The sequence below is a fragment of the Rhipicephalus microplus genome, chromosome 6, assembly GCF_043290135.1.
Source record: "Rhipicephalus microplus isolate Deutch F79 chromosome 6, USDA_Rmic, whole genome shotgun sequence".
Taxonomy (NCBI): Eukaryota; Metazoa; Arthropoda; class Arachnida; order Ixodida; family Ixodidae; genus Rhipicephalus; species Rhipicephalus microplus.
Window position 1 is genome coordinate 90,641,697 of NC_134705.1, and position 15,307 is coordinate 90,657,003.

The window sequence follows — 15,307 nt, forward strand, 5'->3', positions numbered from 1 at the left end:
CAAAAATTTGCATGTTCAATGTACGCGCACCTCCCCCACGGGGTGGCGAAAGAAAAAAAACAAAAAAATTTCAAACACACACACCCGCACTAACTAATAAATACTAGGTGACTGGCCCCCGAAAAAGCCATACCATAAAATAAGTGCTAGGAAGATTTCAACCGCTGCCTTATAATTATAAAGACAAGCTCAAAACATGCAAAAACACTTATCTGCGCAGTCGATCCGGAGCGCTTGAAAAACACATCCATCCACCGTGACAGCCCGAACAGAACCTAATGGATGGATATGGCTGTACCCTTTAGATCGGGCAGTGGCTAGCGCCACCAAGCCGTAATACTTAATGAACCAAAAACTATATTTTTCCCCCTTAAAAAGTGAGTTCAAGGATTCGTACTTTGCAGTGAAGAGTTTAATTTTCACTCGTGCCTTGCCTTTAGCCACCAATCAGATAACCTCCTTCTAGTTAAGTCTACCCGCTTAAAGTCTATTTTGCCCTCCCGGTCCCTAAACCCCAGTGCTTTAAAAAACTGTGCGCCATCATCCTGAACTATAGGGTGAAGCCCTTTACAGAACATTATCAAGTGTTCGGCAGTTTCTTCTTCCTCTCCACACGCACTGCATACTGTGTCTACCCCTCGTATTTGGCCCGGTATGTCTTCGTTAGCAATACTCCCGTCCTGGCCTCAAACAGTAGAGAACTACCCCACGTATTATCATAGATGCTTTCCTTGGCAATTTCCTGCTTAAAAGTTCGATAGATCTCTAGTGCGGACTTCTTAATCATGCCCATTTTCCACATGTCAGTCTCCGTTTCCTTCACTTTCTTCTTAACCGATAATTCTTTTTGGTTTGGCTACCTGCTGTTTTCTAAGTATTTACCCGTCAACTTCCTGGTTCGCTTCCTCCATTTTGTATCGACATTCTTCATGTACAAGTAGCTGAGAACCTTTCTAGCCCAACGCTCCTCCCCCATTTCTCTCAATCGCTTCTCAAATTTTAGCTTACTGCTAGCTTCCCTGCCCTCAAATGATGTCCGTCCCATATCACCTTGCGCTCCCTGATTTGGTGTATTCCCGTGAGCTCCTAAAGCAAGCCTACCTATTCCACGTTGCTTAATTTCTAATCTTGCTTGAACTTCGGACCTCATGCACAAGACCGCATTGCCAAACGTCAGCCCAGGAACCATGACCCCTTTCCATATTTTTCTCACAACATCATACCTATTGTAATTCCACAGTGCCCTCTTTTTCATCACTGCTGCATTCCTGTTACCTTTAGTCGTCACGCATATTTCGTGTTCCCTCAGGTATTCGGTCCCATTGCTTATCTATACACCTAGATATTTATATTTATCTGTTATCTCTAGCGTGACCTCCTGTATTCTAAGCTCACTACCTTCGTTGTCATTGAAAATCATGACTGCTGATTTTTCCTTACTGAATCTAAAATCTAACCTATCTCCCTCATTACCGCAGATGTCCATCAATCTCTGCAAATCTTCCTTGTTGTTGGCCATTAGCACTATATCATCTGCGTGCATTTATGCTGGCAGTGTCTGATCAATAAGTTTTCTTTGTTTGACTAAAGAGAGGTTGAAGCCCAGTCCACTGCCCTCTAATTTGGCCTCTAATCCTTGTAGGTACATCATGAATAATAAGGGTGACAGGGGGCACCCCTGCCTAAGCCCCCGTTTTACCTCTGCAGGCTTGGATACCTGTTTTTCCCACTTCATAACTACCTTGTTACCTTTATAGATACCATTTAAAAGATTAGTGACTACATGTTCCACGCCTAGTGTGTGCAGTATTCCCCACAATTCCTCTTGAACCACGCTATCGTACGCTCCCTTGATATCCAAAAATGCTAGCCACAGGGGCCTGTGTTCCTTTTCTGCTATTTCGATGCACTGCGTCAGTGAGAACAGATTGTCTTCCAACCTGCTGTGTTTCCGAAACCCATTCTGCAGTTCCCCCGGCACCCCCTCATCCTCTATCCATGCCTGCAGTCTTTCCTTTATAATCTGCATCGCCAGCCTGTAGACCACTGATGTCACTGTTACAGGACGGTAGTTGTTTATGTCAGCTTTGTCCCCCTTTCCTTTATAGATCATGCTCATCCTGCTAAGTTTCCATCCGTCGGGAACTTCACCATCGATTATTATTTTGCTCACTGCCTCTCTCAAAGCCTGCTTAGACTTCGGACCTAATGTCTTTATCAGCCTAATTGGAATGCCATCTGGGCCTGTTGATGTACTAGAAAACCCTTTTCTCAGCCCTTTCCCACTCTCGTTGTGAAGATGGAGCCATTGCACCACTTGATTTGTCCTTGTCTATTGTGGTGCATAAAGTACTTCTTTGTTGAAATTTTTCTGTCACCCTTGTTCCTATATATTCAATAGCTTCGTCCCCTTCTAGCCTAGCACCTTGGGCTGTAGTTATAAAACTCTGCTCTAGGCTCGTCTCATTTCTTAGGGAGTTTAGATGGTTCCAAAATTTCGCAGCTGCCTTTCTATCTTTTTTATGTATTTCTGCCAGCCACTGAGCTCCCTTTCTTCTAATCTTTTCATTGATCAGAAGAGATGCATCCCTTCTACAGCTTAGAAAGGTTTCCCATTTTTTTTTCAACATCATCTGTCGGTTCACCCCGCTGCTTAGCATGTCTGCGTTCCGTTCCCTAGAGGCTTCCTGACATTTTGATATGGCTCTCTTAACCTCCTCATCCCACCAACTTTTGGGTTTGTGTCTTCTTTTCCGGGGTGACTTGTCAAGCGTCTTAGCAAGCTCTAGCTCAAAGAGTCTAATTAGATTCGTGTATGTCCACACTGTCTTATTATCCTCCGTGATTACTTTCTCAATTTGTTTAGTGGCTATTTCAATTTGCCTTTCTGGATAAAAATTTTCCTGTAGTTGCTCATCTTGTCTCCTTCCCACTTTCACTGCTCTTCCAAAACTTAGCTTGATACGTTTGTTATCACTACCCAGACTTCTGTGTTGTAGGCCCATGTACTCAGATTTGGGTGCAAGTTAAAGAACCCCAGGTGGTTAAAATTTCCGGAGCCCTCCACTAAGGCGTCTCTCATAATCAAATGGTGGTTTTGGGACGTTAAACCCCACATATCAATCAATACCCAGACTTCTGGAGCCACCTTCATCTATGTGCATTCCTCTGAGCTTATCATACATCCTATATGACATCAGTGCATAATCTATCGTGGACTGCAGCCTTTCTACCTCCCATGTTATTTGCCCTTCACACTTCTCGGTACTGTTGCAAATGATCAAATCAAGCCTTTCACACATATCCATGATCATTTTGCCTGTCGGGTCGGTATACCCATCTATATCTTCTACGTGCACATTCATGTCTTCTAGTATAATTATCTCGCACTCTCTTCCTAACTCCTGAATGTCCTTTGATATACACTCTACTATTGCCTGGTTTTCCTCTCTGGCCTTTGCTCCCGTCCACAAGTACACGAAACCAAGGAGTGTCATTTGACCTGCCACTTTCCCTTTTAGCCATAAATGTTTCTTGCATTCCTGCTTGAGCCTTTGCCAGTCTGTACTTTTATGAATGAATGCCCCAATACCGCCCCCCTTTCTGCTGCCTTCTGTTCTATTACAATATTCCCATGCATAGTCCAGATTGTTGGGAGGTTGTTCCATGTCCATGAGATGTGTTTCTACAAATCCGCATACCATCGGCCTCTCCACCCTTAGCTGTTCTTCTATCTCTTCCCATTTCAGCCTGTTTCTACCACCCTGCATGTTAATATACCCTATGTCTGAATTGGCTCAGCGCTCATGGCTAAGTCTATTTATGCCCCGGACTCTACGTATCTTAGTAATTGGTGGCACGTTGGAATCGTCCACCTGTCGAAGAGTCTCCCTGGTTGTTTTCCTCGTTACTAGCTATCCTGCTCCCCGAAGGACTCGCTTGCCCCCCAAAAAAGCTACTGCGCGTTCTGCAAGTCGCCAACCCACCTCATGACCTAGCCGCCCATCGAAGTGTATTCTGTCTCGTTGAAAACCACCCCACCTATGGACTTCTCTGTTTATTTCCACCACCTCAAAGCCTTTCTCTCGAGTCATCCGCCATATCTCTTGGTTTGTGTTGACAACCGTTCTTTGCAGGTTGCTATCACGCACCGGTACCTCCGGTATCGTGCATATCACTACCTCTACCTTAGGAGAAGTGGCGCGCATGTCATCGACGCCTTTCGCCAGTGTGGTTGCTAGTCCTGCTGTATCTTCATTTAAGACATCGTTTAAACCGCCTGAAATTATCACGAGGTTTCGTCTATCAGCTGTAGTTTTGAGTTTTGCACTCGCTTGCCTCATGACTGCTTCAAGCTTGCGTCCTGGGAACGCCCCTACTGCAACCCTCTTGTCACCTCTTACCCTTTCTTTGATGGCTTCTGTGCATCGGTTTAAATTCGAGTCCCCGGCGATTATCACATGCTGTGACTTTTCAGCTGGAGTGTCCTGCACCTGGGGGCTACTTGCACCTTGGACGCTGGCTGCTTTGTCCCCTCCCAGCCCCACCACGACCTCGCTGAAGCTGGGCCTTGCGACAGTTGAACCGGCTAAACCTGTTTTTTCCAAACTTGCTTGTTCTTCCTTCTCCACCGTTATGGTTGCCGGTTCTCTACTGTTCTCTCCGTAGGCCGCTTCTTTGTTCAGCTTCGCTAGTGCTTTCTCGGTGGACTTCAGTCTTTCTCCCATTGCCCTCGTTTTCTCTTGCTCTGTCACCAATGCAGTCTCGAGCTCATCGATTCTCACCAGCAGTTCACTTTGGGCAACCATTATTTTCTCCATTTTTCCTCGACCTCACATTGCCTACACTTCGCGTCAGCCTCTTCTCTATCTGCTTCTACGCTCTGGTCCACTTTCAAATCTACTCCACATCCTGAACACTTTACAGTCTTTTTAACCATGTCTTTCTGACACCAATTGTCCTTATACTCGATAATTACTAAACTTGAGCCGTGCACTACGAAAAAAAGAAAGTCTAAGCTCTACTACAAAAATTTGCGTGTTCAATGTACGCGCACCTCCCCCACGGGGTGGCGAAAGAAAAAAAAAAATTTCAAACACATACACCCGCACTAACTATTAAATACCTGGTGACTAGCCCCCGAAAAAGCTGTACCATAAGATAAGTGCTACGAAGATTTCAACCGCTGCCTTATAATTATAAAGACAAGCTCAAAACATGCAAAAACACTTATCTGCGCAGTCGATCCGGAGCGCTCGAAAAACACGTCCATCCACTGTGACAGCCCGAACAGAACCTAATAGTGTTCGTCGCGAGCGCCACCGTGCGGAGCTTGTTTAAAACTGAAGGCAGGCCAACTCCTTTGGGAGCGCGAGCCATTCCTCAGGCATCTTTCTAGAGGAGGCGTTGGTTTCATTTGATGCCGGTTGTACTAATGGTAGTGTATCGGTGTTCTGTGGTAGTAAGCTTTTGACAGCGCTTGAGGCTCAGCCGTCTACTGCATGTGGGACGTCCTGCCACATCAGAACCATCAGATATGCATCTGCTTTTTCAGCGCCTTGTGCCTCTGTGAACCTTTGTGTCAACTAGAGAGCGAAACACCGCCCCAGAAGGTGTGCCATCGCAATGAGCCAGCCGCGCTACGTGTGTGAACTGTGCAATTACAGCTGCGACAGCGTTGAATCCGAACGAAACCATTTGAAAACTGTGAGACATTTCGTCGAATTTCTGAAGTACCACCTCTGGCAGCACGAGTAAGTCTTCATCAATCAACCTTACGCGAGTATTTGAGGAACGGGCAAGTTAACTCGCATCGAAAATGTTAGCATATGTATATAGAAAAAGCACTGCATGGGCCGTTATTATCTGCCCGAGCCGGGCACTCCGTTTACTTGCCCTAGCCCGGCCAGGTGACTCAAAATCGAGACCCGGACCTGACCCGAACCTGAGAAAAAGTTTCCCTGGCCCGGTCCGACCGCAGATCGGGCCCAAACCTAATGCCCCATGTTCTACAGCCCCTTGGGTTTAGGAATTAAGCGGTTGAATATAACCTGCCCTGTGTCCAAGGGGGAAGATGACGTTCCATAAAATAAGCACTATAGCCTCGTTGTGACATTATATGTAGCAGTATTACTAAAACAAGTAACAAATAGTTATATGACGGGCATTATTCGCTGCCAAAAAGCCCCCGCTGGAACTCTGCGCTGACGTGCTATGCAATGAAGGTAAAGCAAAGACTAGCTTCTTACTGCCTTATGGTTGCCAGGATTCAAAATTTTTTTTCTCCCTTAAAACAACTACTCTTTTGAGACTTTGTACGTGTCTTACCATCAAACTATACTATGCAACAAAATATAAGCCATAGTTTTAATTGGACCGCTACATTGCGCAAAGGACAGTTTGCAATAATCTGCAAGCCGGCTTTCCTGTAAGGCTCGTTTTCCAACCAAGCATTTTCGTTCACAGACTGCTTTTCTCGCTCATTGTGCTTTTACCCACGCTTTTACCTCTCCGAATTCCAGCGAAGGGTGTGCCAGCTTAGGCTAGTTGGTATGGCATGACGATAGTTATAGCGCGAGAACAAAACGACAACACAGTGCCTTCGTCTCCTTCTTGTCTCTGTGTCGTCATTTTGTTCTCGCACTATAACTATCGTCCAGCGAAGGCACGCGAGTACAACACAATGAGAGAGAAAAGCAGTCTTTGAACGAGAGTTTTTGGTTGGAAAACAAACCTTACAGAAAAGCGGCCTTGCAGATTATTTCAAACTGTCCATTGAGCCGCAATGCCAGTCAAAATGCTATTTTTTCCAACTTTGTCACGATGTTTTGGCAATGTTTTTGCTTCATTTGCTCCCGAAGTATTTTAATCATTTAAGATAGGAACCTATAAAACAGAAAATGTAAATACATCACTCGCAAAAAAATTATAAAAAAATCTAAATATACAATATGTTGCAATTTTTAGCCAAAGCAAAAAAAAAATAAAGTTAAAAGAAATAATGTACTATCTTAGTCATAAAAGAGTAGTGCCTTGACATCAGGAAAAATTATTTCATTGGAATTGCTCAGACCAGTAATTGTATAAATTTAGTGTGACGCGATTTCACCTAGGTCCCCAACGTTGAGTGCCCTCTAGGCTACACAAAAACTTTTTTTAGAAACACTGTGCCTCAATAACTACTAGTCACATTCACATATGCCTACACGATCATTTTGGGCATGATTCATGGTTCTAAATTGACGGGGTACACTTGGTATTAAATGACTCCCTCAATGTGTGTATATATTATATATATATATATATATATATATATATATATATATATATATATATATATATGAGATCTAACAGACAGTAATGCCAAGGAATGTACAGGGGAAGTTATTAGAACCAATGGAATGTAAATAAGAAGGAAGAAAAGTGGATGAAAAAAGACATAAAAGCTTGATGTTTTATTTTTATGAACGAAGACATTTATGCAATCTGACACGAGAACTTCAGTTTTCAGGAATTCGACGGCTACATTTAGCAAGAAATCTTTACCGCTTCACTTCGGTAAAAGACTGTGACAATGTCCTGTGGCATTCCGCCTCCTAGAAAATTGCTAAATGTTGGTGCCACACAAGCTTCCAAACAAGGATTTTAAACCAGTCTCGCGGAAATCTTGTGGGAGTGTACTAGCTGCAGGCTGTGCCTTGTTGTGGAGTTGCCCTTGTTGTTGGTCCTTACAAAGAGTTTATTATACCTTCACAACAGGGGGCCCTCATGCTCATGCAAATTAAATCGCTTTTACATTCTCAGGAGTCATGCATTTTCATGTTGCTTACATGTGTAATTAATTTCATGTAATTTATTATGCATTGGTAACATTTCAAAATAAAATATTACTGAATGTGGATGTTTGTTCTTTAGGAATTCGTAGAAACCGTTGTAGTAGAATCGTGAAGTGCAGTGCGTGTGAAGGTGACAAGATGAGTACGAAGTGACGACACTGAGGACATAGGGTATATGTATATAGTCAGAAACAGAAATTAATATACAAAAAGGACAAACTTTGCAGTACCTACTGTACTCATTGTTCATTTGTTTAGACCCTATAGTATAGTCGTGTTATAGGCTTTGCATGGAGCTCATGCCCCAACTATCGAGATTTTGCTCTTGTTTAAAAAAAGAAGTTGGTTAACAAGCCAGTTGCGATAGTTATTCAGAAATGCCATCAGGAGATCAGCCAATCAAATATCATTGAAGGTAACCACCACTGTAAAGTTTAGGCACAATTTAAGGTCTGACTAGTAACAAAGAGCAAAGCGAAATCAATAGCCTTATTGATCCCCCTTAAAAGCACAATCAAGCATTCTTCCTGTGGAAGTATTCTTTGGTCCCTCGTACACTTCCGCGCAGCCATGCTTATCTGGGCGTTCATTACTACATGATGTCAATGCGCCTATGCATAAACCCTCAAACCATGGCTTACGATTGTCAACAATGAAAGGGAAATAGCCACCATGCATGGGCTTGAGATGTACTCTGCAAAACGAGTGAAAGCAGTCCCCGCTTTCACGCTTTGGGTGGCACTTCTGGATTGTAGTGTCAATGAGTTCCATGGGCACATGTGCTTTTGCAGTCTTAGAAAGGTGTCATTGTTAAAAAGGGCTGCAGAGTGATCTGTTCTAATCATTTCAATGCGCTCAAATGCTGGGTGCCTTGAAGTCCGGTGATAGCAGTGCTGGCATGCATGCCTTCTGGCCCTTCGTCAGGCGAGCTCTCCATTATTCAGCTCTGCAAAGAAGTAGTGGCACGAAAAGCACCCTTATTTACACTTTTCGAAAGCCTCAAAGCGGCAATCGGTTCTTTGCATAGTCATCATCAGCCTGACTGCAGGACAAAGGCCTCTCCCATGTTCCGCCAGTTAACCCGGTCCTGTGCTTGCTGCTGCCAATTTATACCCGCAAACTTCTTAATCTCATCTGCCCACCTAACCTTCTGTCTCCCCCTAACCCGCTTGCCTTCTCTGGGAATCCAGTTGGTTACCCTTAACGACCAGCGGTTATCCTGTCTATGCGCTACATGCCCGGCCCATGTCCATTTCTTCTTCTTGATTTCAGCTACGATATCCTTAATCCTCGTTTGTTCCCTAATCCACTCTGCTCTCTTCTTGTCTCTTAAGGTTACACCTACCATTTTTCTTTCCAGTGCTCGCTGCGTCGTCCTCAATTTAAGCTGAACCCTCTTTGTAAGTCTCCAGGTTTCTGCTCCGTAGCTAAGTACCGGCAAGATACAGCTGTTATATACATTTGTCTTGAGGAATAGTGGCAATCTACCTGTCATAATTTGAGTGTGCTTGCTGAATGTGCTCCACCCCATTCTTATTCTTCTAGTTACTTCAATCTTGTGGTTAGGCTCTGCGGTTATTACCTGCCCTAAGTAGACATAGTCCTTTACAACTTCAAGCGCACTCTTACCTATCTCGAAGCGCTGCTCTTTTCCGAGGTTGTTGTGCATTACTTTCGTTTTCTGCAGACTCATTTTGAGACCCACCTTTCTGCTCTCCTTGTCTAACTCCGTAATCATGATTTGCAATTCGTCCCCTGAGTTACTCAGCAATGCAATGTCATCGGCGAAGCGCAGGTTAATAAGGTACTCTCCATTAACTCTCATCCATAACTGTTCCCATTCTAGGCTTCTGAAAACCTCCTGTAAGCATGCGGTAAATAGCATTGGGGTGATTGTGTCCCCCTGCCTTACACCCTTCTTGATTGGTATTCTGTTGCTTTTTTTATGAAGCACTATGGTAGCAGTTGATCCCCTGTAGATTTCTTCTAGGATGTTTATGTATACTTCATCGACGCCCTGAATCCGCAGTGTCTGCATGACGGCTGATATTTCTACTGAATCAAACGCCTTCTCGTAATCTATGAAGGCTATGTATAGTGATTGGTTATATTCCGAGCATTTCTCTATTACCTGATTGATAGTATGAATGTGGTCGATTGTTGAGTAGCCTGTTCGAAATCCTGCTTGTTCCTTTGGTTGATTGAATTCTAATGTTTTTTTTACTCTGTTAGCAATTACCTTTGTAAATAGCTTGTATACTACAGAGAGCAAGCTAATCGGCCTGTAATTCTTCAAGTCCTTGTCATCTCCTTTCTTATGTATTAAGGTGATGTTAGCGTTCTTCCAAGACTCTGGTACTGTTCTTGTCAGGAGACACCTCGTAAACAGGGTGGCTAGTTTTTTTTAACACAATCTGTCCTCCATCTTTCAGCAGATTTGATGTTACCTGATTCTCACCAGCAGCTTTGTAAACAGGGTGGCCAGTTTTTTTAACACAATCTGTCCTCCATCTTTCAGCAGATCTGGAATTACCTGATCCTCACCAGCAGCTTTGTAAACAGGGTGGCTAGTTTTTCTAACACAATCTGTCCTCCATCTTTCAGCAGATATGATGTTACCTGGTCCTCACCAGCAGCTTTGCCTCTCTGCATGCTCTCCAACGCTTTTCTGACTTCTTCTATGATTACTGGTGGGGTGTCATCTGGGTTACTGCTATTTCTTATAGTATTAAAGTCGTGGTTGTCCCGGCTACTGTACAGATCTCTGTAAAACTCCTCCGCTATTTTAACTATCCTATCCATATTGGTAGTTATTTTGCCTTCTTTGTCCCTTAGTGCATACATCCGATTTTTGCCTATCCCAAGTTTCTTCTTCACTGCTTTGACGCTTCCTCCGTTTTTCAGAGCGTGTTCAATTCTCTCCATGTTATACCTTCATACATCGGATACCTTACGCCTATTAATCAACTTAGAAAGCTCTGCCAGTTCTATTTTGTCTGTTGCATTTGAGAGTTTCATGATTTGACGCTTCCTAATGAGACTCTTCGTTTCCTGGGAAAGCTAGCCAGTTTCCTGTCTAACTACCCTGCCTCCAACTTCCACTGCACACTCCGTAATGATACTCGTCAGATTATCATTCATTGTATCTATGCTAAGGTTGATTTCCTCACTAAGAGCCGAGTACCTGTTCTGAAGTGAGACTCTGAATTTCTGTACTTTCCCTCTCAGTGCTAGCTCATTGATTGGCTTCTTGCGTATCAGTTTCTGTCGTTCCTTTCTTAAGTCTAGGCGAATTCGAGGCCGTACCATTCTATAGTCACTGCATAGTATCTTGCCAACCTCTTCCACATCCTGCACGATGCCTGGGTGTGCACTCATTATAAAGTCTATTTCGTTCTTATTTTCGCCATTAGGGCTCCTCCATGTCCACTTGCGGTTTCCTCGTTGTCGGTAGAAGGTATTCAAAATCCGTAAATTATTGCGTTCTAAGAATTCTACTAGTAGCTCTCCTCTGGCATTTCTAGTACCGATGCCATAATCTCCTACTACCTGGTCTCCAGCCGGCTTCTTCCCTACCTTTGCATTAAAGTCTCCCATCAGTATAGTATACTGTGTTTTTACCTTACTCATTGCCGATTCCACGTCTTCATAGAAGCTTTCAACTGAAGCGTCATCTTGGCTGGATGTAGGCGCGTAAGCCTGTACCACCTTCATCTTGTATCTCTTATTCAGTTTAATTACGATACCTATCACCCTTTCATTAATGCTATAATATTCCTCTATGTTGCCAGCTATGTTTCTGTGAATTAGGAACCCCACTCCCAGTTCTCTTCTGTCAGCCAAGCCCCGATAGCAAAGGACGTGCCCATTCTGTAGCACCGTATAGGCCTCATCTGTCCTCCTAACCTCACTGAGCCCTATTATATCCCATTTAACACCCTCTAGCTCCTCGAATAGTACAGCTAGACTTCCCTTACTAGATAGGGTTCTAGCGTTAAACGTTGCCAAGTTCAAGTTTCAATGGCGGCCTGTCCGGATCCAGAGATTCTTGGCACCCTCTGCTGCTTTGCAGATCTGACCGCCGCTGTGGTCAGTTGCTTCACAGCTGCTGGGGACTGAGGGCCGTGAGTTATTTGACGTATGCATGTGGGAGGTAGTGGCCAGATACTGCACCAGGGTGGCCAATCCTTCTCTGGTGAGGGAGTGCGTTCCCGGCGGTGGTTACCGGTGACGCCGCACCCCAGGCTTTGTAATGCACTTCTATCACCACGCGGATTTATTTTTTTTTTATCCCGTTGGGAACTGCGCGGCACCGGGATTTGAACTACGGACTTTTTGCATGCGAGGCGGATGCTCTAACCACTATGCCATCGCTGCTCTTGCATGAAACTCTTTAATTCTCTCATTTGACTTAATGACCTAACTCCATTAATTACAATGTTAATTACTTTTACTTTCCTACTTTTTGTTCCTAATGATGTATTCAAGCCTCTCAAGATGCCTGCCACTACAGAAAAAGCAACTGTCATCAGAGCGAGCAAATAGGGTCTCTCGCTGATTTTAAGTAATATTGGACACATTTCTTGAAACACCTTGTGAAATGCCTTACTTAGACTCTCTCACTACTTCTTTGGCTCACTGCTTTTTTGACACTAATGAGAGAATCTTCAAGCTTCTCCAGCTCCATCCAAGAAAATTTTTGTTCTTGAGCCTTGTTAAGTTTGCTGTCTTCGTTGATGAACTTCAAGAATTTTGTAGCATTGTACACGTTTAGGAAGATTTTGGTTCGAGATGTGGCACTACAAAACTAGGGACACCTTCGAATTAACTTATTCTGAACTTTTGCTTTAAGCCAAGACATTCTTCCCGGCTGCCGCAAAAACCATTGAGGTAGCTCTGGCATTGCCAGTGACCACCTGCACTGTCGAATGCTCCTTCAGTACAATGAGATGAGTCAGAACATGGCTACGCTCAACGATGACAAATGACAGGTTGGACGCTTTTCGTATGTTGAGTACGCACCGTGAGTAAGTTATGAAATGCAAAGAGGATTTTAGCACTCGTGTCATGCAATTAGCCCAAAAAAACCCTAGACAATTGTGGCTACAATTCAAGGAAAACTGATGGACTAAAGTTATATGTTGGTGACAATGTTATCTAGTGCTTTGGTGGTGATCAGTCTGTGCGAGCTGAAATCTTTGAGCAGCGAACCTGAATGTGCACTCTTCATCACCGAGTTGTGCTAAAGATCTTGGGTGAGTTGGTGCCCGAGTTTGCTACGCATGTTTGTTAACTTTGGCAGAAAGCCGAAAACATGAAAAAAGCGTTTTTGGAGCAGCGTGAGCAACACTTACTGCATGGTGTTGACAGCCTCCAGAGATGTGTGTCCAAAACAGGAACTGGACGCCAGGTGCACGCGTTAAATCGTATGGTGTCTTTTTTTGAGACTATGACTTATGCCTAATGCACTCGGACAGATGAGATGGTTTTGTGATATTGTCTCGATGTGCCTTTAATGAAATGGCCTTGGAGGCTGTTAATCAGAATTTGAATTGTGTAAAAGTGAGCTTGACAAAAGTAAAGAAAAACATAGGCAACGTGCATGAAGAAGTTGGGAGTGAGCGTTTCTAAGCAGATTTCCAAGTTCAAAGCAAATAGCTTGCTGGCATTTTTAGCACTAAAACCCACAAGGTTGATATACTGTTCCGAACTACTATTGATTGATTGATATGTGGGGTTTAACGTCCCAAAACTACCATATGATTATGAGAGACGCCGTAGTGAAGGGCTCCGGAAATTGCAACCAGCTGGGGTTCTTTAACGTGCACCCAAATCTGAGCACACGGGCCTACAACATTTCCACCTCCATCGGAAATGCAGTCGGGATCTGAACCCTCTGAACTATTATCAGTGAGCGGGGGCCATGATGTTGAATTTTTTTCACAGCAAAGACCAATACTGGATATCTCTTTTCAATAGATGTGAATGATCTTGTTTATGCTGTTCCACATCCTGAACTCTTTTTTACATTTAAGCAATCCATTGAAGAAAGTGGCAGGGCTGATTTTGTTGACCTTGTTGCTAGCGCAGAAATGTCAGTCTCCATTTTGATGACTTTGTTAGAAATTTATCTCAACAGCAGCTTATTTTCTTTGAATGGTGGCATTTATCTACAAAAGAAAGGCATTAGTATTGGGTCCAATGTAGCACCGATTGCAATACATACATCTTTTTGTCTGGCATTGACAAATTGACTCTACAATGCGTTTGTACTTCATTTCATTCATTTTCTGTTTTTAAGTATGTTGACAATTTCTTTATTAAGATATGCCCCGTGTCTTATCATGAAATGGTATATTTCATTTTAGGTGCCTTTATAAAAAGTTTTAAGGGGCTAACTTTCACTCATGAGCTTTACACTGACAATTCTGTGAAGTTTTTAGACACTGGACCAGCTGTGAAAAAACAATCAGGTGTGTTGCATTTAGTTGCCAGTACAAAAGCGCTATTTTTTTTTTAATGATTCTGTGCATTCTGAAACTGTTCAGGGGATATGCTAGCCAAAAAAAAAGTTTTTTTTTAGAAAATAACTTTTTTTGGTTTTCATTAGCTTTCACTAGTTCGGTTTCTGTACTTTCAGAACAAAAAACTGAAGACTGTAATTAAACGAGAAGTAGGTTATGAATGAAATGAGCTTTATTTGGACCAAGCCCTTTGTACTTCAGCTCTGAGGTAAGCGGCCTCCTTAGTCCAGGTAGCCATGCCACGCTGTCGTCGCACTAGACCGGTTCACCAAAAGTAGGTTAAAATCTATTTTAAGAGCACAATGTGGTTTCAAAAATCTAAATGGAGCTCATTGTCTAGAGTCCCCTGTATATTGTCCCCGGGCTGTCTGCCATTGAATTTTGCATGAGCACTTCACTAAATTGATCCACGGGCTCAAAATAACCATGATCGCCAAGCAGTGATAATGAATGAAATCATTTGAAAAAAAAAAAAAAACATCTTTGCCACTATAGATGAGCTTTGACTTGTGCTTCGAAAATGCATTTTTCTCAAGATTTACTTTTGGGCGATTTCTTGAGTTTAAGCGTGATATTTTTGCTACTTTTGATAGCCAGATCAGGATGAAATTTTCTTGAGATATTCCTTAACATGGGAAGGGTGCGTTGTCTTCAACCTCATAATAAAATAATTAATTTATTAACACATAATAAAACACACGTCACACAGGCTACACACTCTCAAACGCCACACTAGCTATGAAATGCCACACAGGCCAAAACTGCAAGAGTCTCTCAGTCCACGTCGTCGTCCTCTTTCACTGTTCATACAAGAGCATGTGCATTTCTAACACTTCGCCATCCTGAAGTGACTTAACGTCCTCGTTAAGGCTGTCCCAGAAATGTTATTCACTGATTCTAGATAAAAATGTTTGGCCATCCTATTCAATTGCTGACTAAATGACACAT

At 43.2% G+C, this 15,307-nt stretch overlaps 1 protein-coding gene across 4 annotated transcripts in view; it reads left to right on the top strand.

The window, feature by feature from the left end:
* The first annotated feature begins 5,386 nt into the window (after positions 1-5,386).
* The window catches only part of LOC119167487 (helicase MOV-10), a 172,302-nt gene continuing 162,381 nt past the window's right edge, over positions 5,387-15,307 (top strand). For 2 of the 4 annotated variants that reach the window (XM_037418970.2, XM_037418971.2), the window contains exon 1: positions 5,387-5,753. In XM_037418970.2, coding sequence (XP_037274867.1) covers positions 5,626-5,753 — 128 coding nt within the window. In that variant the 5' untranslated portion in view covers positions 5,387-5,625. The remainder of the gene's footprint in view (positions 5,754-15,307) is intronic. The other 2 variants (XM_037418968.2, XM_037418972.2) reach the window with 2 other exon arrangements.